Genomic DNA, 27,245 nt, shown 5'->3' on the forward strand with positions numbered 1-27,245 from the left:
AGTGACAATACTCGAATCACGATTTTAGATGGTAAAATAAATGTGGCACCACGAGAATCATATTTCAAACCACGTTCATAAATGCTATTCGAAACACAGTTTGAAATGTGATTCTCTCACTCGAGTTAGATAAACGTAGCCTTAAATAAGTTGGGAATTATTAATCTACAGACCAGACACAATGTAAATGTGATTACACCATTAGACCCAAAACATTTTTCCTTCTTTCAGCAAAGAAAGTTCATTCCCCAGAAGGCCTACATGTATGGAAAACATACTCATCATAATTGTCCCCAGCATGATAAGCGGGCCACAGCAGTAGTCCAGGAACAGTTCACTCCATAATCCTGTGGATTTGCAATGCATTCATTCCAGTGTCACATTTCCTCATGAAATAGTTCCACAATGGCCTCACCCCCAAGTGTACATTTGTGGGTTGCCATGACGATGTGCATGATACACCAGGTTGCCCCTAAGTGCATCAAACTCTGAGACACACCCTCCTGTGTCGGTGACAATCAGCATGATGTAAACTGTGAGTTCATTTTGTGGCTTGTAAAGGATCAAATGGTGCCTTACATTGCCCTCTCATGCTCTCTCTGGGGATGGATTATGGTCAAAGGTTCTTTGCCTTTGTATTGAAAGCAGATGGGATCTGCTCTTTCTCCACCAAACTTCCATGCCACATCTGATTGGGCATTGTCCCCATCTCGTTTTCAGTGCCTCTCCCGCGATGAAAATTCCTCTGGAATCCAATTTCACCTCTCATGTGGGACCCCTCTCACTAGGGACAAAAAGAAAATAGAAGTTTTATACCAAATAGACAGTACTTTGCTCATTGTATCTTAAATTCTATTCTGAAAGATGAAGGAGGTTTGATAATAGAATAGCATTATGAGTGAGTAAGATTATTGAGCCTAGCTAGATTGGAAGACTGAAGAGGAGATGATCAGGGTCAAGAAGGATCCACCCTCACCTTCTAGCCTCATTGGCAAAGTGGGATGAACCCTGGTGAGGGATCTGTGTAGCAAGAATGATTAAAAGAGTAAGAAAAGATGAATGTTTTTAATGAACTTTTCAGTATAGAGTGAAAATTCCTGCATGAATATCATTGATGAGGATGTCTTGTTCAGTGATTGTGACGTATTCAAATATTTTGTCCAGGAACCCGTAGGGCCTAATCTTTTCATGTTTTCTTGAAAACAGTTACTTTATAAAGTCTATACAAAAGGGTATAAATTATATTTAGGATTACACACATACACCAAGTGTTCTCAAATTCTAAAGGTACGAAGGTTGCTGTTTTTTTTTTTTTGTATGTATATGTGTGTGAGTGTGTGTGTCTTAAATTGTAGCATTCTTACACCAACATATTAGGTTTCTATGTGCAGTCATTGCCATGACATTGACCAAGCCGGCCATTCTGTGCCCGATATACAACTCCCTGTCTTTGTTATTCAGATGTTCTGAAAATTTAGAGCACTCGTCTGATTTTGCTCATCTTTTGCTGGTCTGTTACCTCAACTGTACCAATTTCCTTTTGGAACAACCTGCCTGTTCTGGTTATATTTTACCACACAACCTCTCAGTCCCAATCTCCCTCACTGTCATTGTACAGTGTGCTACTGGCTGAACAATCCTAGCTTTATTACTCCACTGTCTTGTCATTACAGACTGTCCTTGTGTGAGTGTGACAAGGACAGCTTTCTACGCTCAGATTAGATGCCAAAAAATGATACAACTTCAAGAAGATATATGAGGCAAGAAAATAAACCAAGAAGAGCTGGACAGACGGTCAGAAAAATATACAAAATTCCATCGCCAGAAGCATAAACAGATCTGTCTTGAAATGTCCACATATGCAGCCAGCAAGCCAGCCAGCCAGCCGTATAGCAGGTTACAGTATGAGTGCCAAATTGTCAAATTTTCTTTCTGACCATGCCTGAATGATCATATTTGGCGGCAAATGTGAACCACTTTACAGTCGCTGATAGAAGGCTATATACTTTGTCTATGCTTGGATCCGGAATGGTAGTTACAGTGGTCCATGCATTCAATCTTTGTAAAGAGAAGAGTAAAGCAGCCCATGTACTCCGTGTGTTCAGCTTTGTTCTGACCCATTTTCTTTGCCGAGCTCAGTGCTAAGTTTGGAATTGAAGAATAGACCTTGCAACCCTCCAGCAATGTGAGCTATAGATTCAGCAAATTGTTACCTTTTAATAATTGGAATTGTAAATTAAGTAATAATTGTTACTTAATTGGAACTGTTACTTAACCAATTAACAGTATTACCACAAGGTATAACTTTATAGAAGTGCCACTACCAGTATTGTGCAGTATGAACAGGGCAGTAGTTTGCTGATGCAACATTTTTTCCTCCCACTCAGTGTTAATAGATTGACAGTTGATTAATGCAGATGGAGTCATGGTCTCCTGCAAACTTTTTGTTGAAAATGGCTGATTGTGTTTAGGAAGCACCAGTCATATCTGTATCAAGTTTTGTTCTTCCCCTCTGGGTTTGTGGGATGATTAAAACAATTGGACAATGCAATGGTCATAACCGTGGCTGTTATCTGGAGAGAAGGCAGTCACGACAGGAAAACCGCTCATGAATGCACCCCTCCCCAGACCCTGTGAACTTTGAAAGTTTGAGAGTAAACAAAGATATGATCTAACATTGTCAGCTGTGGGCTAGAAGTGAGCAGAATCTAGGTCTAACTTATCTTTGTCCCTCTAAACAAACTATAGCATATGTATGCCTGTAGACATTTTGTCGCACAAATGTACCAGTTTGACCACAAACAAAAAAAAACCCACTGATGTCCTTACATTATTGGTACGCCAGGGATGAAACACAATTTTGGGAAATGTTTTAAAATGAACAGGACTCTCTTGCTGTGTATGTGAGCCTGATTTTCATTGCAATCGATTACGATACATGCAGGACACTGTGATATTGATTGTGTACATGTACATTTTTTTTTCCACATTTCATATCTTTTTGAATTGAGATATATTGCAAGTACATCAGGGTTGAAACCTACCAAAGCAACCATCTGCTAATGCTTATCATCGCATGTTGCAAAAAAAATCATTATTTCATATTTCAACTTGCACAATGAAGTGACCATTATTAGGTACACTTTGTATAATGCAAATGTGTATTTATACAAAAACTTGCATACTACACCTTTGCAGATGCCAGTTCTCTTTTTCTTTCTTTTTTTTTCTCAAGATAAAAAAAAAAAATTGAGGAATTTTCTTGTTTGCTTATCTGGCAGGGTGAGAGGGGATATCCTGGTTTTCCTGGACCACAGGGCCCTCCTGGCTATCCTGGTGTGGAAGGACAACCTGGAATTAAAGGACAGAAGGTAAGACCAAAAGTTCTGTAAGACCTGCCTTCTGAAAAGCTATGGACTGCTTTCCAACATCTTCTGTGGAAAAGGCTAATTTTCATAAATCACTTTAGTCGTAGAATCTGTTTTTTTCATCTACAATCATAGAATGATATCAAAATCAAAGATGGTCTTGATACAAAACACAAAAACAACTAAGAAAGAAAAACACCAATGAGCTGAACATAAAGCAGTCAAGCATACCATAAACAAACATTAGATGGAAACAGATTGATTAGAAGTATCAAATACCTCCTATGCTAAGAAAACACTCAACAATGAAGACCAAGAAATCATGATATATACCTTTTAGAATGTTGTGTTGGTTTGTTGTCATCAAAATAATGTTACCTATCAAGATGGAAGATCTACTGTATAGGACTGAAGATCTATAGTGTATCTTCATAAATTTATTAGTAAAAATGACCTATGACAACTTTCTTTGGGTCGTATAAAAAATAATAAAGAAGTAAAGAGTCCTTCCAGTCCTTCAAATCCATGTCATGACAAGTAAATCAAGCCATGGAGATTGCAGCAATGTTTTCCTGTAGTGATGTTTCTTCCAGTATTGTGTTCAAGAGTTCAAATGAAATGTTACTTTCTGTGTATCCCAACAGGGAACAGCTGGACCACTTGGTGCAACGGGACCGAAAGGTTTCAGGGGAATTCAAGGTAATCCTGGTATTCCCGGAATTCCTGGGATTCCCGGAGAACCGGGAACAGAGGGACCCCCTGGGGAGGCTGGTATGCCTGGATGCAATGGAACAAAGGTATTTTTTCAGTTAAAAACCTTGCTGGTTTAAGCATTTTATACCTATTCACTCTTGATCGCAAGTATTGCATTCCCAACCTCCATTGTTGCAATTTCCCATGCATTAAATGCTGTAGAATGGGTTTCCTGTGGTATTGTGAAACCTTGAAAAGTTATCAATATGTTTTCAACCAATTCCCATAAAACTTGGCACAGATGTGTGCCTTGGGTTGTAGATGTGCAAGACGTATTTTTTTGACAGTACCCAAAAGTACGTTGCCATGGTAACGGCATATTGTGGGCAAAAATGGGTAAAAATCTTGCGTCGCGAACTCCTCCTACAGTTTTTGATCAATTTTTATGAAATTAGGTACAGATGTTCATCTGAATATGTTAATGTGCAAGACACATATTTCCGCAGTGGCAAAAAGTGCGTTGCCATGGTAATGGCATGTTATTGGTAAAATATAGGGCAAAATGCTTCATGGCAAAACTGCTTCATCAGTGTTCTTCCAATTCTCATGGAATTCATATTGAATGTTTGTCTTAGGATATAGGTCAGCATGACACATTTCTTGACAGTGACAAAAAGTATGTTGCCATGGTAACAGCTCACATATTATGAGCCAAAATGATGGAAAATTTTGTGTTGCAAACTACTTCCTCAGTTTTTGCCCAATTTCTTGAAATTCTTGTTTATGGCCTCAAAAATTTATGGAAAAATATTCTGAAAATGGCTTGGTAAAATAATGAAGCATGATTTTTACTTAGTTTTGCTCATTTTGTGAATTTCCAACTTAAGTCTGACATATTTCCATCAGAGTAAATAGTATCATTCGTAATGCAACTCTTCATATTTTATATGACATTGCCGAAAGGTCATGAAGGTGTAAATTTGCATTGTTGAAAAGTCATGGAAAATAAAAGAATTTGTCAGTGTAGGAGATGCTGGAACTCTGGTTGAAACTGTCTAGATGCTGATAAGCACCCTCCTGGGGGAAAAAAAGAGAATAAAATAATTGTTCTACTGGTATCCTGTCAGCATAATTGTGTGGTTCATCACAATATCCCATCATTTAATCTCACTTTATTGCATGCAAAGGGTCTGTGGGATTTTCTTTTTTTTATTTTGTTCATTTCATCTTATCTTCCCATATTAAAGAAAGAAGAAATCATTCTCCACTGAAAAAGAATATTAGCAATTTTAGTATCACATATTATGTAAAGTTTTTATATGTATTGCATGTATTACATCCTTTCTCATTTTCTCCTTTTTTGTGTGTGTGTTTGTTTTCCCTCCTTTGCTGATCTTTTGGTTCTGCCATCATATCACAGGGAGAAAGAGGCCCAGAAGGTCCTGCAGGATTTGGACAACCAGGTAACCCAGGCCCCCAGGGACCTCCAGGACCACAGGTGAGATATGTGCACCCAACCTCATTCATTTATCTCCCTCTGTCATTTGAGTATCTTCCCATTTTAAATGTATACATTTTAATTCAATATTAATATCCTTTGTATCTTTAATTGCTCTATCATGTATAAACTGGAAAGCTGTGTGGAGATGTTCATTTCATAATGTAATGAGTCATTATGCAAATGATGTGCATCGGGAAAAGGATAGAGATTATCTAGACAAGATATATTGGTGTGCTACAGCTATGACCTTATAAGAGAGGTTAATAGCCATAAATTGGCAGTGAATTGACAATCACTGATATCCAAGTAACATGTGCCAATAGTGAGTGAAACAACATGATTCATATTACACTGTGTAGAACAGTGATTTAAGAATGTCAGTGCATTCATGAGAGAGAAAAAGAGACAGAAAGAGAGATAGAGAGAGAGATGGAGGAAAGGACAGATTAAAAAGAAAGACAAATAATGAATACTGGAAGAGCAAATCATGAAATCAGAAAGAAAATAATCTTGAGTTCCAGATATGTGTGAAAGAGAATAGTATGACAGTGAATTGACAACATGCAACAAAATATTTGAATATGAAACAAAGAAAAATTGGTTTGAGAGAGGAGAACAGATGGAAGACACATTGTGCTCACAAAATTACAACAAAAAAAAACTGACAATTTTCGCAGAAAAGTGACATATTAGAGCACAATGCCGTCTCAGAGACTGAAGAAAACAGAATTGTAAAATGTTTTTATCTCAAAATGCGTGAAAGAGTGATCAACTCGTAGTATATGGCATGGAATTGTCATCAGTGTAAATTTTAAAAGGTTTGAGATTGAATCTGCCCCACCCCACTAGAAAAAAAAAAACCTCAAATCACAGACTGTTGTCCCCTTTCTTTGTCATACCAGCCATCATTACATAGGCCATCAGGCAGAGGAGGAGACAGGCTTCTTGTTGTGTTGGTCCCTACGACCTGTTTCTCTCTTCCCACATAGAGAAAGAGAGGTTAAACTCCCTCTCAACTCTATGGGGGTTGGGAATCTCGACCGTGACAAACAAATTTGTTTCGATGTGCCCACGAATCACAGGAGGGCTTTGTAAGTATAAAGTCGCCAGAAGGTAGAAGGTGGAAGGGCAGTGTTTATGGCCTGCTCGTGCAAGCATGCATGTGACTGAGAAAAACACAACTGCGAGAATAGAAGATCTGCCGCAATATCTCTCCCTTTCATCTCCCTCATCTGATATCAATATCATTTCATCTCAGTCTCCAGAGCAGACCAAATGTAGAGTGGAATTTTGAGAAACCCAAGTGCTGAGAGAACTATATTTGGGTTCTAAAATATGTTTCCATGTACATCAAACAAGTATGCATGTTTATTTTTTCCCCCTCTGCCTGCCCTCCCCCTCAAAGCCATGAATGGAAAAAAAAAATATCTGGAGACAACAACACTGTCTGTGTTTAGAGTATGACATCCACCAGTCTTCCAATTGATATCAATTTTTTCATTGTACTATTAGACATATTTGGAACATATTTTCAAGGAAGAGTTCTGTAGGGCCTATACAGAAATTGACAAACCAAGGTACTTGGCCATAGCACATTCTTCAAACATCTTTCCCTGTGCTTATTGAAAGTGTGGCAGATATTGTCGCTTCTCGACCGTTTGGCTAAGATCATCAAAGCGTATTGCTCTCCCAAGAGGTGCAGCTATTATTTATCTTTGCCAGAGTTACAGCTGTATTAGGTAGTGTTTGCAACCTCCTGCAGCCTATCAATATTATGCTACCCTCAGTCTGTTTTTCCATGGCACTTTGGGTGCAGCTACTATAAATTTTGTTTGTGTAGATACCTCCTTTTTGTTTTGTTTCTGCTCCATAGAAATTTCAGACAGACACGCACTCATAAACAATGAGGTTGACATAAAAACAACCACATGTAGAAACAAACTGAGACTTCGTATCAATAAACAACATTGCCTTCCAGGTAGGAAAGTGTCCTTGAGACTTAAGACAAGTTGTGTCAAGAGATTGGAATGATACCACTGGTATAACAGACCATAATCTCATTCATAATAGGTGAATACTGATGTTTTTTTTTTTCAAAAGAAAATACCAAACATCAAGAGAAAGAGTAGTGCCTAATTCCACACACTGGCAGAAATTGATTTCCAGTCACTAATCCAACCAGTTTATAGTTGCACCTTTTTATTTGTAACTACAAGCAACAGGGGATTGATACAAATGTAGTGTAGATATGGAAAGGATTAGAACAAAAAATGAAAATATGTGGCAATCTGTAGAGTGGTGGTGGTTTTGGAACATGACCATATTTTGAGTCAGACAGACTACAATTTGTATGATTTGCGCTGCAGTCATTCCTGAATTAATCTTGAGAAGAAGGAAATGGAGAAAAAGGAAATATTTACTCACTGGCATTTGTAAATGCATCTCCAACAAGGTTGGACATTCATGGAGAACATTCATCTTCAAATCATTAGCCATGCAATTTGACAAATGGTTGGTTGACTGGAGAGATGTTTAATAACCTAGAAAAAAAAAAGAGTGAGTCATGTATGCAGCAGCCAGTATATCATAGTGCAGGTGAGGAGAACTGTGGGATCCATTTCCTGCTTGTGAAACCAACCACCTCAACAATATCCTGGATGCGGAATGGCCGCTTTTCATCAGGGACGATAGCGGGCCAAACGACAGGAAGGAGGCCATATAAATATTCCTGTTCCTCTCATGCAGACATGGCAAAATATCAGTCAGTGTTTGGTTAAGAGATGTCTAGTCCAGCTCTGTTTGTGGTCTCATCAGTCAGATAGACCGGATGGATAGAGTTTGTGATTGGACCATTGTGATGTCTTTTGATCCAGATATCTGACGAGATAAGCCAAACTGTCACTATCAAAGGGCAAATGTGATTTTGTTGTGTCTGCAGTATGATTGTAAAAATGTGTACATACATGCAGGACAGAAGCCATGTGTTATGTCAGACTAGAAAATATCAACAACAGATTTTAAAGGAGGAAATAAGGGAAATAAAATTGAGAAAGTGAAAGATGGAACAAAAGAGAGAGAGTTTTTTTTTGTGTGTAAGCCTGTGTGTTTTGTGAGAGAGAGGGAGATAGAAGATGAAAGTTGAGAACTCATTGGGAAAGAGACAGATTATACGATATCAAAATAAAAATGTATGAGTGTGAATAAACTGAGGGCAAAGAGTGTTGTGAGATTGAAACAATAGAGAGGGAATTCCCCCAATGGGATTTGATATAGAACTAGGAAGATTGTGAATTTATGCTGTCTCAATAAAAATTTTGAAGCTAACAGATCAGAATATTACCAATTTTATGAAGCCAAATTTAGGCCTATCCCGACTGCCAAATGCATTCTGCGTTTTTCCCCAACAGATATTGATTATGATTATAACTATGAGCGCATTTGTCGCAGCAATTTGTCAAAGATGTCATCCTTTTTTTATGCCTCCGCCACGAAGTGGTGCCGGAGGCATTATGTTTTCGGGTTGTCCGTCCGTCCGTCCGTCCTTCCGTCCATCCGTCCTTCCGTCCGTCCGTCCTTCCGTCCGTCCGTAATGAATTTTGTGGACAGGGTAACTACCAAAACCTTTTGAGGTATCGTAATGAAACTTGACATGTATGTGTATTAGGGTGTGAAGTTGTGCCTATCAACTTTTGGGTGCACATGCTCAAGGTCAAAGGTCAAAAGGTCAAGGTCAAATGCCTAAAATTTCACTATTTCCCCCATATCTATGCAATGCCTGAAGATATTTTCTTGAAACTTAGTGTGTACATGTATTACTCAATTAAGATTCTCTGGTAAAAGTTTGGGGTCATGAGGTCAAAAGGTCAAGTAAAATGTTCAAATTTCACTTTTTTCTCTGTATCTTGGAAATTGTTCAAGGTATCTTCATGGAACATAATATATGCGTGTACTGACTGGCAGTGGTTATCTAGGGAATTTAGGGATCATGGGGTCAAAGGTCAGGGGTCAAAGGTCAAGGGCAATACTTCAAAATTGTACTATTTTCCTTAAATGCAATGCCAGCCGGATTATTTTTTTAAGTTGATGTATGCATGTATAACCCAATAGAGATTCTCTGGGATTTTTTTTTTTTTTTTTGCCAAGAAGGTCAAAGGTCAAAAGGTCAAAGATCAAGTGAAAGTGCTGAACTTACTTCGTTCTCCATATCTCGGACGTGGCTCAAGTTGTCTTGAAACTTAGTACTTTGTATTTATGTATGTTCTGCCTGACAGTGATTCTCTTATAAATCAAAGGCCAGATGAAAATGATAACAATTTACTGTTCAATACAGAAATTGCACTTTTTCTCCACACCTTGAAAATTACTCAGTGCATAAACTTATGAAAGGGTCAAAGTCAAGTTAAAGTTCTTAAATCCCCAAATACATGCTCTCATATTCATCCAATTAAACATAGGTCAAGGAAGGTAAACATTCAATACATTTGTGACAAACATGTCATTTTAATATTTTGCCAATTTTGTGAAAATGTAATCACACATTGTCCACATGTACTATAGACCTATTAGGAGAATCATGCATTATGGCGGAGGCATACCAGTCGCCATAGCGACATTTCTAGTTTTCTTTTTACTGCTGCTGTTCTTCTGTAAGTAATTTGGTCTTGTACCAGACAAAGCTTTGATTATTGCTGCATGTGTCATCTGTTCAGTTTAGAAATGAATCTCCAAAGGGAAAGAGAAATCTAGTTAAATGGATCCTCTGTATAAAGAGGAGAAGCTGTATCAAGGAACTGATGCACTTAGCTGCATAACCCAGTGAGCAGCAGTCAGATTGGTCTCATTGGAATGATTTAAATTTGTTTTCCTCAAATAATGTCAGTGTCATTCAGTTTGAATGTAATCAAAAATTATCTGCAGAGACTGTTATTTCTTGCAACCAGGTACAACTCGGTTTGGAAAAATCCAAAATATCACCAAAATTTGGCAGCATCTTAAGTCTCGTCTTGTCACAAATGCAGGATTTCCAGCTTCAATATTTCAAATGCATTTCTTACCAGCGCATTAAAAACCATCATTGCTCAAGTAGAGGGAAATTTATTGATTGTCAAAACAAGATTTGATGCATGCATGCTGTCAGAAAGAAATTATACTAGGAAAGAATGGGCATAATTGAGTTGGGAAAAAGTCAAGATATTGTGAAAAATTGTGTTGTGTTCTTCTTTCATCACCAGGGCCTTCCAGGGGACCCGAGTCCAGTGGTAGCAGGCATCAAAGGAGAGCCAGGTCGAGATGGAAGGGATGGAAATCCGGTGAGAAGAAAATGAAACCAAGAACTACCTTAGTGAAAATATCCCTTTAGTTGGAAAAAAACCCCAACTACAATGATACCATATATTGAATTTTTATCTATGAACAAGTAGATGTTGAAGTGATATGTTTACATTATCAGCAGTTTCTTGTAATGTAATAGTTGATGTTCATATTGTAGATATGTGCTTAAAAGAAGAATGATGATATGAAATACTTGATGTAAATTTCAATTTGCACCAGCTGCAAGTAAAAGTTGAATAAACTGGTATGAAAAGGGTAGAGGTATAAACAATTTATTTGTTTGCAGACATCTAAATGTTATTTCCCTTTGCCTTTGCCTTGAGAACTTTTTAGAATACTGACAATGAAATACTATGTGCTAAATTCTATGTCACAACTAAATGGCGAAGAGATTGTAATAAAATGATAATCTTGTTTGAATGATGGTTGTCCTGTTTGTTTTTGTATTGTTCTTCCTGCAATAGGGCAATCCAGGAATAAACGGCCAGAATGGACCGAAAGGTGACAGAGGGGAGCGAGGTTCTTTTGTAAGTGACAAACATAGTGACTTTATCCTTACTGTCATGATTCAGCACTGTATCTATAGGCGCGGTCAGACTGGTAAAAGATCTAGAAGTTTAAGATCGCGAAGTCTTCATGATCTTTTGTTATATTGTCACACTGGCAGCCAAACTTGGATCAAAAAGTTTGGGTCATTGGTACGTGCGCGCAAGAAAGAACAAAGAGCGCGCCGTCCGATTTCTTGAGATTGTGATGTAACAATGCACATCTGTACATGACAATGGCCTCGCATTTCGGAGACACCGCCTGCAAACAAATCGAGAAGTTTGACGGGGTGAAGGAAATATCCCTAGGTGGAGTGGGAAGTTTCGCAAGAAGTTTTGCGAGAAGTTTGCAGTCACACTGGCAAAACTTCGGGATCTTAAAGATCTTAAAGAACTTAATCTTCTCAATCTTTTGCAAGTCTGACTGCACCTTATATGGAGACTAGGGCTGAAGTTTTAGACCAGACAACTGTGCACTGACATTGGGAATTTGTGTCATCAATGATAATTGAAGTGACAGTCTGGTAGAATGTGGTGGGGTAACAAATGAATGATAAGAAAGTATGTTGACAAAGAAAAATACAGAAGGAGATGATTTTTTTTTTAAAGAAAAAAGCATTGAAGGAGAAAATAAAGAAGATGATGAAAAAAAAACTGAAAAAGAAAACTAGTCACTTGAAGCAGTATTTGTACATGACTTCCATAACAAGCAATCATGATACCAACAGAAATGTGCCATAATCATCCACTTTCCTAAGTATCAACCTGGAAACTGCACACAACATTCGTGTTCTGTGAATGATCGGTCATTTACAGTCATTTACAGCCTGTTAGCTTGCAGTGGGAGAACATACTCCATTGCAAGAAAACATGATACCACCAGCCTATGGACGTTTATCAAACTACATGCATATGTCTGACTAGGTGTCTGTCCACTTACTTAAGTTTATCTTTTCTTCTTCTCTTTTTTACCACAATATCTACAGGGTCCAAAGGGTGACAAGGGATTCAAGGGTGAACCTGGAAGTAACTGTGTGGCCTTTGCCCCGCAAAAGGGTGAAAAGGTAAGATACCGAAGCTCCCTGTTTCTGTGAGAGGGAGATGCTAACTATGTATTTACCATTGGCAACTTGTTATGTATACCATCCATAGCATTCCGAGTTACGAGAGGGTTATGCAGTCCAACAATTAACTTTAAAAATTTGGAGGAGATAATGAAAACTGTTAAGCACAAGTTGTCATAATTATTTGTTCTGGCCTGTCTATCTTAATATCATAGTGCACCAACAATATGGAAACAGGCAATGTTTGCATTTAGTGTTTGAATATAGCGGCAAGGGAGAAAGAGACTCAAATTGTTAAAAATGAATATTATTCTCAATGCTGTTATTTGGGACAAGTAAAAAAAACAAAGAAACTCATGTTGATGTAATGCCCATAACTCTTTGCTCATTCTAAAAATAAATTGTGCTTTCAAGATGTTAGCTTCTTAATGATGAGAATTTCTAATTAGCAGTATGTCTATTTTTGTAAGCAATTTCTTCATCTGTTATTGTGAATGTATTGACACTTTGGATGTAGAAGGGACATCAATTCTTTTCATTTATAGCAGTCTTTTACATTTGGTGTAAGAACATCAAATAGATAGAAATATGTGTTGAAATCCTACACTGTATTTTAAAAAAACAAAAAACAAAACAAAACAAACACTTCTGCATTAAGCCTTGTCCTTGTTTTTAGATTAGTTACAAAACTGTAACAAATGCAAACAGAAGGAAACTGACCAGAAATGAATATAATTCATTAGTTGAAAGCTGAGCAAAGAAAATGGGATTCCATCGGGATTCGAACCCAAGACCTCTGGATGCTAGCCCGGTGCTTTACTGACTGAGCTATAGGAAGCCCTCGTACAGTGTTCGTCCCAGAAACCCTCAATTCTCAAAGCTTGAATGGACAGAAGCTACAACCTTATATGGCAGTGTGTATGTGTGTGACACACATGCACACACTTAAACCTGACATAAACCTGAAGGATAATTCAGCTTGGGGATAAATGCGAGGGATCACCAAAGTGATGCAGCTTTTTGAGTTTGTAGCATATGCAAACAGAAGGAAACTGACCTGAAATGAATATAATTTATTAGTGGAAAAATGAGCAAAGAAAATAAGATTTCATTGGGATTCGAACCCGAGAACTCCGAATGCTAGCCCAGTGCTCTACCGACTGAGCTATAGAAAGACTACTGTAAAAGTGGATATTTTCGCGCGACTAATTTTTCGCGCTCGGCCGGATAAGAAGAGTTTCGCGTGTTTTTAATTCCGCGGTATCAAGACATCAACTACAGGAACATATGGCAAGGAGAAATATTCGCGTGCTTTTATTTTCACGCTAGTTTCTGATTGCGCGAAATGCGCGAAAATTTCAACACCGCGAAAATTTCCACTTTTACAGTAGTTACAAAACTGCTCAACAATACACAACAATAGTTACAAAACCGCTCAATAATACAGTTGCAATGCAATTTGTTGGTTAATTATTACTTGTATTCCTGTTAGAAAATTATTGCTTTCATATGAGACTGATAAATTTCATAACATTGTTTTAAATCAAATTATATTGCTACCGTATATAATATTGGCAATGTGTTTTATGAATACCGTTGGTTGCACATACATGTATGTTACTTGTATATGTGTGTCTGTCTGTCTGTCCAGACTTTAAGTTTAAGGTCAAAGACAAAATTCTGTCATATCACTGTTTATTCACTTTATGTATCACTTTGAAGAAATCACACACAAAAAAATTATCCCATTTGAGTAAAATACATCTGTATGTATTTTTTTTTAATTTCACCTTACTCTATCATGGACTTTTCCTTTAAAAGAAAAATTGTTTTGACTGCTGTCTGAGAAGCCTAAGAATTGTTTCTCTTTCAGGGTGATCTTGGCCCTCCAGCTTCATTCTGCCCTCCGGGGAAGGGTGGAAGGCCAGGTGAAAAAGGTGAAAAGGTACTAACTTTGAAGCCAAGTTATTTGCAGTTGTTTGACAGGAATGGACTTGATGTGCTGTGGAAAGGGATAGAGAGAATTTGCTTGTGCCTCCCTATTCACAGTCAACAGGAGAAAAGAAGAAAAGAAACCATGCATGTTGTGTTGTTTTACTTTGTCATTGCACAAATCTTTCCACCCAAACATGACCAAATAGGGTGTAACCGGTCCCCCAGGAATACCAGGGACACCGTGCGAACAACAAGCGGGAGGAGTCAACGAGTCAGAAATTGTTCCCGGTGCAAAGGGAGATAAGGGCGATCAGGTAACCCCAAACTTACCATACCCCACCACCACCACTACCACTACCACCACCCCCACCACCATCACCATCACCATCACCACCACCACCACCACCACCGTCATCCACAAACACTTTCTTCATCACCTGTGCCATCTCATTTGTGTGATGATTCTCGCATGGTTGTTAGGCCACATGGACCATCAGTACCATCAAAGTTCCTGAGTTTGGTTCATCTCCTCCATGTCACCCTTCTTTGATTTTTGAGTAGAAGTACTGTGTGACAAATTTTGTTTAATTGAATGGCTTAAAGCCAAGTGATGTAAAAATACAGAAATCAAGAATTGATGTTTTGTGGTGTGTTTTTATTTTCAATTAGGCATTCATGATGACAGGTCAAGCATTGCATGCATACCTCAGTAATGTCTTTCAATTCGTATTTATGTGCATATTCATATTTTGATATTTCCATTGAATAGATATAAATTACATTTTGTTGTTGGTCTATTCCTATCCAAAAACCAACAAAACAAGACAAAGATTCATCAGGAAATGTACATTTCTATGCCTGTAGTTGAAAAGTGTTGCAGGCATTGTGTTATCTGTCTGTCAGACCATCAATTTCATCTTGCATCTTGCTACCATGATTTTAGAAAAAAATGCTCATTTGATTTTCATAATTTCTGGCCCAGGTATGCTATATTGATTTTGGCCATAATCCCGTGAAGTCCCCTGAACTTTTGCTAAGAAAAGCATTTTCAGCTATGGCTTTATTGGGGAATGTCTAGTGACAGTGTTATGAAGCAAGAAGGGTGGATATAAAAAAACAATTATTTCCTTGAAATTATAATTGTGATAGGTCCAAGGTCATTGTATATTTGCGAGCAAATGCCATTTCAGACATGACTTTAGACAGGCATGTCCATTGATGAAAAAAGTTGATGGGCAGGCAGAATCAACAGTGACTTAAACGAACATGTTAGCGATATGATAGGTCAATTTCGAAGGTCACTGCACTGTGGTTTGATTTGTCATCCTCCAGCCATGACATAAGCTGTGAATGACCAGTGATAAAAAGGATCTAAATGAATGAATAATTAGTTGCCTACAATGAAAAGGACCAAAGACAAGGTCAAAGGTCACCAAAGTGAGCAGAACTATTGTCCTTTGCCTGTAGATTCTACCAGATAAAAGTCATGTGATAATTTCATATTGTGTAAAGACTGGAATCAATTGCAGAATATTTCCTTTGTATGGAGAGAGTTAAAGGTCATCCTTGTTCAGAAGTCAAGATCATTAACTTCATCAAACTTAAAATGAAGAGCCATTTATTACTGGAAGATATGATGATTCCCCTACAAGCAGAGGCATCCTAGCTGACCGTGTGTGCTAATTGAATTGCTTGAGCTATATTTCCTCTCTTTTTTGTGATGAAAAAGATTTCCAAACAAGCGATAGAGTAATTTGTGCACAGTGGATGTGTTCTTTTCCTCCTATTTTGCCTCATATATATAGGCAGAGTAATGACCTAATGTATATTACCTGTGTTTATGTGTTTAATAGTGAATGTCAAATTCCATGTTGCATATATTTTGGATAATGTCCTTTTTTCTGTACACATCATCAGGGTATGAAAGGAGATGTCGGAATGAAAGGTTTTACGGGACCACCCGGGATACAGGTGAGGAAACTACAGTGCCAATGAACTTTCAAAGTTTTGTTGTTCTGCTGCTGATTGGCAAAGCTGTTGATGGAAAAAAAAAACACCTGTGGAACTACAGTTGTAATTCTAAACAAGCTTTGTGTGCATAGACCTACTTACCAAGGTTTTAGTTCAACACAACAATATTGTCAAATCTGTGTGTATTTACATCAGCTGGATTGTACAACTGGAATTTTGCAATGCTGTATTTCTGACTGTTATATGTACATTTAGATTATCATATCTGAGAAGTGGTCCATATTGAACCATTTGTTAAGAGTTGTTTTTATTTTATTTTTTTAAATGCAAGGTATGAGATTTCATAGACACCCAAGGTTAAACTTTTGAAATATGGGAGGATTAAGTCTTCTCTTCTGCCTCACAGTATGTTCGTGTCTGACATTTACATTATCACATTGTACATACTGGTTTCTCTGAGGCAAGACGTTACACTCAAGTTTTTTTGTTTTTGTTTTTTTTGTTTTTGTGTGTGTGTCTTTGTTGTTGTTCTTCTTCTTATTATTATTATTGTTGTGTTTGTGTGTGTGTGTGGGGGGGGGGGGGATTGATCATCAACCAAACACTGATCGTTGTTTAAGAGGTTACAATATAATACATTCATACACTGTGTACATAAAGGGTTCATCAGTCAAAGATGCTTAAACTAGTGTGTTTTCATTTAAAAAGGCCCACTTGAAGTGTCATAAAGTGATGATTTTATATTTCATAGAAGTATGTATAAACAATAAGCCACTTTCAGACCAAGAAAATGGCATGCAACATTTACAATCTTTTCTCTTCAACTCCTCAACCAGATATGTGCACAGGGATGTGCCTTCTAAAGATACGATATACAATGCTGATTTAACCCTTTATGTGCCATGGTGGAAACCCCCTGTATGCCACATTATTCTTAGACACCGACATTGTCATGCTTTGAGAAAACATTCTGTTTTTCAAATCAATGTTACTTCAGTAGTTTTCTGTTAAGCTGGATGTAATAGTGAGTAAAGTTGTAGAGAAAATGCCAAGCTTTGCTCTGATGTAAATTGTATGACAAATCCATGACTGTTTTTCATTCACTTGACTTGTAGCTAAATTACCGTAAAGGCATGACGTTTGCACGCAAACCAGTGACAGAAACTTAGAATAAACTCGTAAATCCAGTAGGGAACACCGCTTGTTAGTCAATCACAACATAAAATGCAAGCTATATGTGAGAGGAACGGAAGCGCGAGAAACGTTTTCATTGTACTACGGCATTTGGCGATTAATCAATTAGTTTCGGCGAGTTTGTGCGTTTGAGCAGAATATGCAAAGTTGGCACGCTGTCGACTGAGTCGCACATGCGAACGTGGCACATACAGAGTTAATGCATCGTAGCAAGATTTATATCCAGACATACATGAATACACAGCTTGCAAGCTGTGCATGAATTGCGGCAGTGTTCCATGGGTGAATAGGAAGCAGTCATAAAAGTCATATCCCTCATTTAGCACTTTTTTTCTGTCTTTCTCTCTGTTTTAGGGTCCCCAGGGGCAGAAAGGTTATAAAGGAGAAAAGGGAGAACTTGGTACTCAAGGTCCTAGGGTGAGTATACCAGAAGATATTAATAACATTCAGAGACACTTTCAAGTAACCAAAAGAAGACTTAATAGCGCAGACTGTTCTGTGGATGAGCATTTGTGTTCGAATAATAGGACTGATGTAAACTGAAACAGGAAGTTTTATTGCAAACATTACTGATGTAAGGTGTTATACCATATGCTATAAAAAATTGCAATGATGCTGACCTAGGTAATTGTGATATGTGAAAAAGCAAGATTTTTTTTTTTGTTATAGGAGGTCTAGTCAGATTCAAGTTTCTATGGGTGAATTCCAGTCAATCATATAATTGTATACATTTTTGTACTCTAATGACTTGTCTTTTAATGCTGTAATTATGCAGAACTGAATTCACCATTGACTTTTTGCTGTAGTTTGCTAATGAAGTTTTCAGAGGGCAGTTTACAACTGAATTCACTAGCTATGCAGGTGGCAAAATTGCAGTCGTCATTGAATTACTGCAGAGTAGATGGAATGAATCATTTTGTGCTCTTATTTTAGGAGACTTGTGTGAACAAGATCACACTGCTACTTCTATTCACAGGCTGCTTATTTTAGAGCTTTTTGTCATAATAGTGTTAGTGTTACTGCACAACTAAAAATAATTTTTAAAAAGTCACCTTAACTTCAGCTTCTGATATGTCACAAATATCCTGACACCTGTGCTGTTACTACCTTTTGTTGCTATCCAGGGCAAGTCAGGTAAAGATGGCACCAAGGGTTCCTCAGGGCCTGCAGGTAATCCTGGGCCACCAGGAAACCCAGGACCTCCTGGTTATAACGGACAGCCGGTTAGTATTTTGACTCTGTATACTGCCTTGTTTGTTATCATTCTCTTTTCTTTCGTTCTTTATATGTGGATTTTTTTTCTTTTAAACACAGACTTCATGGTTTCAACCGTGTTCCCATTTTATTACAGCTGTGCGTGATTGTAATCTCATTTTGAATCGTCTCAGTTTTTTTTTTTTTTTTTTTCAATCATTGCTTCAATATGATATTTACTTGAGGTGTTTTTTTTTTTACTTTATATTTAGGATGATACCTCAAGGGACAGGAAATAAGATTTATGGAGTACAATTTCTTTGATACCATATATTTTTGAAGAAAACTGCATAGTGAATTTCTTTAAATTGTTGAAGACGAGTCCTGAGTATACTTGGGCAGGTGTGTATGGAAGATGCATGTTGTAGCAAAATTAGCCCATCCTCAACAGGTTAGGATCACTGCAGTACCTCGTGTGAAACTCTTATATTGCATATTCTTACTCTATGCTGCTAAAGCTCTGCTTAGTCATTGGTAGTCAAGGATACTCTGCATTTTTTGAATGCTTGAACATTAAAGCAGCTGTTGTAATGAGTCCCTTGAACCAATTAACAAAAAAATGAAATATTGTAGCTACATCATTAGTATAACAATAGGGATAGATGTTATGGCTTATTCCCCACCAGACTGCAAACACCAGTGTAATAAACCATGTATTTCTTTTTTAATGCCAGGGAGAGAAAGGAAATGTTGGACCAAAAGGAAGGACTGGACCTCCTGGACCACCAGTAAGTGTAAACAGGATGACCTGTCCACATGTGTAACACAAGGAAAGCTTATTTCATTTGGTTTCATTTATTCGTGCATTTTCTAAACAACGCAGCTGTTAAAATGCTCGATTCTTGAATCAAAAGCAGACGTGACTTTAGGTATAAATCTGAAGAAGTGTGTACATAATAGAAGAATAAACATATTTCTGAAATATATGTAATAGTGTTTCAATATTATGAGAGAGAATACTAAAAAGTTCTGAGAAATGCAGGAGACCACCATTTGACCCAAAGACCCAAGTGTTCTCAATATGCATACACATGCATACAGTTAATATATATATTTCTTAATTTTGTTTTTGTTTAGGGCTTTGCTGAACATAGTCTCAATGAAAAACAAACATATTGTTTTGCAGGGCCCTCCCATCAACACCACTGGCTTAGGCATTGAGGGACCTCCCGGCCCTCCTGGACGAGATGGACCTCCAGGACCCCCTGGGTCCCAGGGAGAAAAGGGAGAAACAGGTGAGATTAACCCTTTATGTGTGTTTTGTGCCAAAAGTGATGGTATTGGTAGATGGTAAAACAGAGTGATTTGTCATGCTAGATGTTGCACAGTTGGTTTATATCTATATAACTATTTTAAAGGTCCTCTTGTACCTTTGGGAACAATGATTTAAAAAATGTTCAAGATATCACATTTGATGCATATGTGTAGATCAGTTATATCACAAAACATTCTACCAAATAAAATTTGTGCAAGAAAACCTAAAATATAAGGGGATATCACTATTTTTCTCGATAAACCATAACTGTAGAAGGTTTACCGGTAGTCTGGAAACATTTTTATTGTAACTATTGTTCACATTTTGTATATTTAACAATACTTAACATCAGTTATATGGATTCAATTTTTACAGCAGTTGTTTCTATCCCTAGCTCACATTTTAGAACTATTTTAAAGCACAAATGCGGTCTTTTTTTTTTCATCTGCAAATCGTAAATTATGCCTTTAAGGTTTGCTATGCATTCCCCACCTTCTACATTGTTACTTACAGCTTCATGCCATTGCCCTATAGGGTGCCAAAGGCATTATGTTTTTAGGTTGTCCATTATGTGCATCTAGCCCACCCAGAATCCAATTAACAATTACTTCACTTTTTTCACTGATGGGTATGTACACTGGAGGGTTTTCTTTCAGCACCGGTTGGCACAGATGTCTGGAAACTAATTGTCAATGAATGGAGATTACTTTCATCCCCCTATCCCTGTCATGTCCCCAATGCTGTCCTGTTGGATTAAGGCGAATGGCTATCCTGATGCTTTAGTAGGCTAGCTAATCTTCAACTACAATTGTAGGTCAAACTCAAATAAATCATATGATAGTGATGAAAAAGCTTGGAAAGTTAAAGGAAACCAACACCCAAATGATGTCATATGCGTACAACGATCTAAAGAAAATAAAAAGAGAATTTCACAAAACTTTACTTTTTGAATAAAGTGCACATTTCTTTGACTTGTTACTGACATATGTTAAGAATAATATCATTCCTCCTCCCTTCTGAAAGAGAGAAGTCAAGTGTTCTTTTGTTATGTGAGAAAAGTGAAAATATGTTGAATTTTCTTTATTGTTTCTTTATATGGTTGTACACATGTGACATCACAAGCTATAGTAGTCTTCTCATCCAGCCTTTAGTGAGCAGAAACTTCAAAAATTCTTAACTTTTGAACGGATTGTCCGATTTTCCTCACACTCTCACTGATGTTCTACGAAGGCCATGTTTATTCTTCCCCTTTTCTGGCCAGAATCAGCGTTTTGATACGTGCTTAGTTCAAAACGCGGTTGCGTCCTTGCTCATTTTGATGTAAACGCCATTTCAAAACGTCGTCTCAAAACGCACAAAATAGTGCGTTTATGATCAACGTTCGTACAGAAACGCTGTTCGAGGGGAAGCATAAACGCAACTCACATCACAAACGCGTTTAAATTACGTCATCCCCATTGCCTTTCCGGTTCACTTGAAATTCGTGCGCCAGGCCAGCCGACCTTGCACTGTGCTGCAAGTGCTGAGCCCTCGAGCTCCCTGTTGGTACATTACTGTACATGGTGACAGAGTTAATGCATGAAGTCTTGAAGAGCTCACTATTATATCATACATTCCGATTTTGTCAACAATTTGTAGATGAAATAAATACTTGTATTTCCTATCATTGTCTACTGTTCATGTATGTGTGTATTAGTAAAGCAATCAAGATTTTATTAGACATGCATGAACAATACACACACTCAGGCCAGAACTTCAAAGAAAAGGGCGCGCCCCAATTTGACCTGCCTCTGCTGAGGTCAGCAAAGCAATCGCAAACGCTCTTTCCAAGACTTGAAGAAAGTGAGCATAAACAGTGCTCCCGTGAATGGCGTTTTGAATCAGCGTTTTGAATCAGTGTTTCAAAACGCTGATTCTGCCTTCGCAATTTGAGCATAAACACACCCTAATATTGCTGCATTCCCTCATTTCACATGTCTATGAGGGTGAACGTGTCCTTTAATTCCCCTCTTCCCTGTCATGAAAAGCAGCAACAATAGTAGAACACATCACTGAAAGTTTGAGGAAAATCGGACCATTGATACAAAAGTTTTGAATTTTTAAAGTGTTTGGGTTGGGACCGCTGGATGAGGAGACTACTAGAGTTTGTGATGTCATGTGTGGACAACAATATAAAGGGAATTCCAAAAAAATTGCACATTCTGCACATTCCATCAGCTTGATACTGACATATGTTAAGGGTAGTAATTATTTCCCCTGCTTTCTGAAAGTGGTTTAATAGTCAAGTGTTCTTTCATTGTGCTAGAAACATGAAATCATGTTTAAATTTCTTTATATTGTTGTCCACACATGACGTTACAACCTCTAGTAGCTAGCTCCTCATCCAGTGGTTCCAACATGAAAACTTTAAAAATTCATAACTTTTGTATCGATTTTCCGATTTTCCTCAAACTCTCATGAAGTTCATTGCTTACATGAATATGATGATGATAATACTGTAAAACCATATATATTTTGCAGGCATTTTAATTTTGCAAATATCACGAGGGCAAAGATTCATGAAATTAAAAGGCATGCAAAAGTTCTTGTTTATACTATATAGATTGAATGCAAATGGCAGTTTGCAAAAATTCATTCCATGAAAAAGGCTGTCAGCTTCAGTCTGTGAAAATATAGTGTCAGGAATATTTCTAGTTTACATTAATTCAAAGGTTAATGTATATTGGTTTGCTAGAATTTAAATTAGTAACATAATCTAGTAAGAAGATCTGAAATTAATTTATGATTAGTTCACTGAAGTGATAAGGGGGAATGTTTAGTAGTTAGTTTAGTAAAACATTCATCAAACCAGTTTTCTGGTAAAGATTCAACCAGGAAAGTCCAATAATAATGTTATTTTGGGTACCGGTAAGGATTAAAATTGGATTTTTTTCTAAAGTAGACTGAGAGTGAAAGGTCAATGTGTAGTCATATTTGTAAATGAAATGTAATCTTTGTTAGATGTTAAAGTAGTCACTGTATGATGTTATAGTTCATTGGCCTGATAATCAACATGTGTACTGCTCTCTCTCTTTCAGGATTCCGAGGTATGGATGGCCAGCCAGGTAGCCCGGGCCAACAAGGAGAACGTGGACCACCTGGCCCACTAGGAATAGGAGAGAAGGGCGAGCCAGGAGCACCTGGTAAGAAGTTTGATCTCTCTCTACAAATTTTCTGTCTTCATCACTTTCATATGAGTTGATATTTGTGACCCGTCACATCAAAAGCAGCCACAAGTTACTGGCACCCATAATGAAGAAAAATCAGAATTTAGTTGAGGTACCAAGAAAATTTTAGCATTTTCGCCTTACCTGATTGGAAACTAAAGGGTTTTGTCTGCTATAAGCTGAAATTTCAAGCTCTTACTTTACCAGAAAAAGTTTAAAGTATTTGATTATTTACAGATATTTTTTTTTTTTGGCTTATTTCTGTGGTTACACATCTTGAGCAAGAAATTTGCATGGGGATTTCATAGGCTCTGCCCTAACAACTGCTTGAAACTAATTGGCTAGTGATGACAATTTTCACTGAAGTAGTTCATTGTCCAAGTTCGAGTTACTAAGCATGATTGATTGTAAACTTGGAGCAATGAATTATTTCTATGGAAGAGAGCCATGGACTTTAGCATGTATGAAACAAATAATAAATAGCATTCACCCCATCGGCTGACTGGACTTAATCTCAGTACAATGCCAGGAAGATTCAGCTGAAACTGCACAATACATCTATAGCTGTGAATCAGGTATACAAAAAGTTAACCTAAAGACCCAGAAAGTAGCCAGCGCTGTCTTAATTTACACATTGCTTCTTTTGTGATGACACGATGCAGCTATTCCACGGGCATCGAAAGCTACTATGACTCAAAGAACTCGAATCTTTTTGAAATATGGGGGGGGGGGAAGAATCATACTTGTAGCTGTTCTATCAGCATAACCCCCAATTAAGCTAGAGCATTTGCTAAGTACTACTATTTCTTCACCATCGTGCAATCCTACGATGTATATCCCCTGTGTACTTAGGTGACTTTCTAAGTGAATTCTAAGCCAAATAGTAAACTTCAATTATTATTGATGTACTTTCATTTAATTTTGTGGGGATTAGAGCATTCAGTTTTGCTGAATTATATGAAAGAGGAAAGTCATGAAACATTGCAGTGATATCTCTTTGCGATGGCAACATGTCATGTGGAATGTTACCCGGGCTGCCTAATTAGGGTTAAGCTGATAATCTCCTATTTGGGAATTTTGTTTTAAACATGAGATTGTGTCTTGCACTGTTTTTCTGGCTATTCTTATGTTGGGTCCTGTATACTTGATTTTATATCACACTGATGAGTAATAGAATGATTGAAGCTTTTTGACATTTGTAATTGTTCTCCATGCTTATTAGTAGATAAAACATGTGGAACAGTTATGTGTTTGATTACAGTAGTATACCCAGGAATTTTTTCATTATAATAATAATTATAATAATAGAGAGACTCTTATAAAGCGCTCATTCTACCTAAAAAGATACTCATGGCGCTATAGAACAGAGTACGTATCGTATCACGTTACAACAGTATCACAGAAAATTATAAGAACAATATACAAACAAAACAGTATATACACATGTACATACGGGTAAACAATCTCATGTTTATGTTTGTTATCTGATCAGGAATGCCGGGATTTCCTGGTCCGCGAGGAATCCAGGGAATACCTGGACGAACTGGTGACAAAGGAGACAAGGGTATGGCTGGACTGACCATCACCGGCATGCCGGGAATGGATGGACGTCCCGGTCCTCAGGGACCACCGGGACTTACAGGTCAAGTGGGAGACCCGGGACCGCCAGGTATGCTTGGGTATCAATATTAAGTGGAATGAATCATCCTTTCTGATCACAACACAATAGTGAAATAGTGAAATTTTGAAATATGAGTGTTAAATTCTTTGTTATCATTAGAATAAGCTCTTTTTTTTTTGTCCTGTTATCAATGTTTAATTTGGTATTTGTGATACTTCATTTTCTTGTAACCCACTCTGCCAAGGGTGATCTGAAGGACAAACATGCCAAAAGAAAGCACAATCATGTAATTGTGGGCAACTCAACTTTTGCGCTTGCCATCAATTAAAATCCTGGAGTGTGCTGCTAGTGTAAGGAGCAACCTATGAAATATTTGAAGACAATATGGTAATCATGATTGTTCCCTTCCAACCACAGGACCGATTGGGCCCCCAGGTAATGGCATCCCTGGAGATCCAGGTCCTAAAGGATCCCCTGGAAGACCTGGACCACGTGGCAACTCTGGAGATACTGGGACACCAGGAACACCAGGAAATGTTGGACCAACAGGTGTGTTACATGTTGCAATTTTGTTCAGTTTTGGATTGTCTAGTTAGAAAAAACAACAACACTGGACTGTTAAATATTTCAGGAGACTATGCCCTCAGACTACAGACATGTTGGCTCAGATGTGGAATATACAAATTAATTTCTTCTTTCTCTCTCTGTCTTCTCTCATTCTCTTTTGTCACCAGGTGACAAAGGAGAACCTTGTGAACCATGCCGAGGTGGTCAAGCAGGCCAGAAGGGAGAGCCAGGTCCAGGGGGACGGACGGGCCAGCCTGGTCCACCAGGGGCCCGTGGGAATGATGGACCAGTTGGTCAGAAAGGAGAGCCTGGGACACTCGGTCAAAAGGGAGACACAGGCCTGCAAGTGAGTTGAACCTTGTGTGTCACAAGACCCATGAATAGCTGACAAAAACATTCAGATAATCCTGCAACTTAAAGGGATGGTATAATTTAGGGTGAGATTGGGATTCAGGTTTTGTATATTTGCGATATAACTAGAAATCACTTACTGTATACGCCATATATTTCGTGAATTGGGAATTCCTGACGCTATCGCGAGTGGTTAAACTTGCGATCGTGGAGTCCTGTACTGAACGGAGAAATGTACATGCATACGTCACATCCCCATCAGGATCAGTGTCAATATTTTCTCGTATCTTTAACTTCGCGAATAGCACCTGACTCGCGAAATTCGCGAAAATAAAAACCTCGCTAGAATATTTGGCGTATACAATATATGAAATATTAAAGAACATACAATTTTAAGAGGAATTCAAAGTTCATTTGATAAAAATTGGTTTTGAAATGGCTGAGACATCAAAAAACAAAATTAAACAAAGTAGTCCGAACAAAAGATGGGTCCCACCTCTGCATAGGACTTCTTTGTTTTTTAATATCTCAACCATTTCAAAACCAATTTTCATCAAATAAACTTTGAATTCCTCTTAGAATTGTATGCTCTTTGATATATCATATATGGGGTTTCCAATTATCTCACGAAAAGTTAAAATCCAAATCCCGATCTCTATTAAAACTATACCATCCCTTTAGACTTTTTATAAGTCAGGCAACATTCTCAGGTGTCACGATTTGGTAACAGATGTGACTACTGATGCTTTGTATGGTGTATCTAGTGATGTTTTGTATGGTGTGCTCTGATTAGAAATTCATATGAAATGGTTATAAGGAGGAAGAATAAAAAACTTTATCAATAAATTCAGCTGTGATTGTACTTTTTTGTGTGTATTTGTGAATGGAAATAAGATTTGAGATGGGCAACACTATAATTGATAATTGCCTCACATTTCATAATTCTTTATCAACAGACAATCCTTGTCGCTAATTCAACCATGGTTGTATTCTTATTCTTTTGCTCTCATCCCCCCCCCCCCCCCCTCTCTCTCTCTCAGGGTCGTCCTGGCAATGCAGGTATCCAAGGAGAGCCCGGAGCCAAGGGTGAAAAAGGTGACAGAGGATTTGGACGAGGAATCCCAGGGAACCCTGGCCCCCAGGGCAACAAAGGAGATATGGGAGAAAATGGACGGAAGGGTGAACCAGGCCCTCCCTGTACAGCCCAGGAGACACTAAGAGAACTTAAAGTAAGAATTGAGTTCCGGGGGGATTATGACCACTGCCTCTTTAAAACCCACCATACACTCGGATTGAGAAGAACACATTAGTAATGTGTTGGGAGAATGAGACAATTTCTTCTAAAGTTAAGAGTTTTTTATTCATGATACTGCCGCCATGATCGGATGA

At 37.9% G+C, this 27,245-nt stretch overlaps 1 protein-coding gene across 1 annotated transcript in view; it reads left to right on the forward strand.

Annotated features, from left to right (window-relative positions):
- LOC139711882 (uncharacterized) overlaps nt 1-27,245 on the forward strand; it is a 71,310-nt gene that overhangs the window by 22,749 nt on the left and 21,316 nt on the right. The window contains exons 3-19 of the mRNA XM_071623730.1: nt 3,282-3,371; nt 4,013-4,165; nt 5,482-5,559; nt 10,794-10,871; nt 11,358-11,420; nt 12,425-12,502; nt 14,644-14,751; nt 16,355-16,408; nt 17,957-18,019; nt 18,727-18,825; nt 19,531-19,584; nt 19,983-20,091; nt 23,189-23,293; nt 24,810-24,986; nt 25,356-25,487; nt 25,673-25,851; nt 26,897-27,085. Of these exons, the coding sequence (XP_071479831.1) occupies nt 3,282-3,371; nt 4,013-4,165; nt 5,482-5,559; nt 10,794-10,871; nt 11,358-11,420; nt 12,425-12,502; nt 14,644-14,751; nt 16,355-16,408; nt 17,957-18,019; nt 18,727-18,825; nt 19,531-19,584; nt 19,983-20,091; nt 23,189-23,293; nt 24,810-24,986; nt 25,356-25,487; nt 25,673-25,851; nt 26,897-27,085 (1,809 nt within the window). The remainder of the gene's footprint in view (nt 1-3,281; nt 3,372-4,012; nt 4,166-5,481; nt 5,560-10,793; nt 10,872-11,357; nt 11,421-12,424; nt 12,503-14,643; nt 14,752-16,354; nt 16,409-17,956; nt 18,020-18,726; nt 18,826-19,530; nt 19,585-19,982; nt 20,092-23,188; nt 23,294-24,809; nt 24,987-25,355; nt 25,488-25,672; nt 25,852-26,896; nt 27,086-27,245) is intronic.

This window comes from Diadema antillarum, unplaced genomic scaffold (assembly GCF_040938485.1).
Source record: "Diadema antillarum isolate AM-2024a unplaced genomic scaffold, OU_Dant_1.0 seq00001725_RagTag, whole genome shotgun sequence".
NCBI lineage: Eukaryota > Metazoa > Echinodermata > Echinoidea > Diadematoida > Diadematidae > Diadema > Diadema antillarum.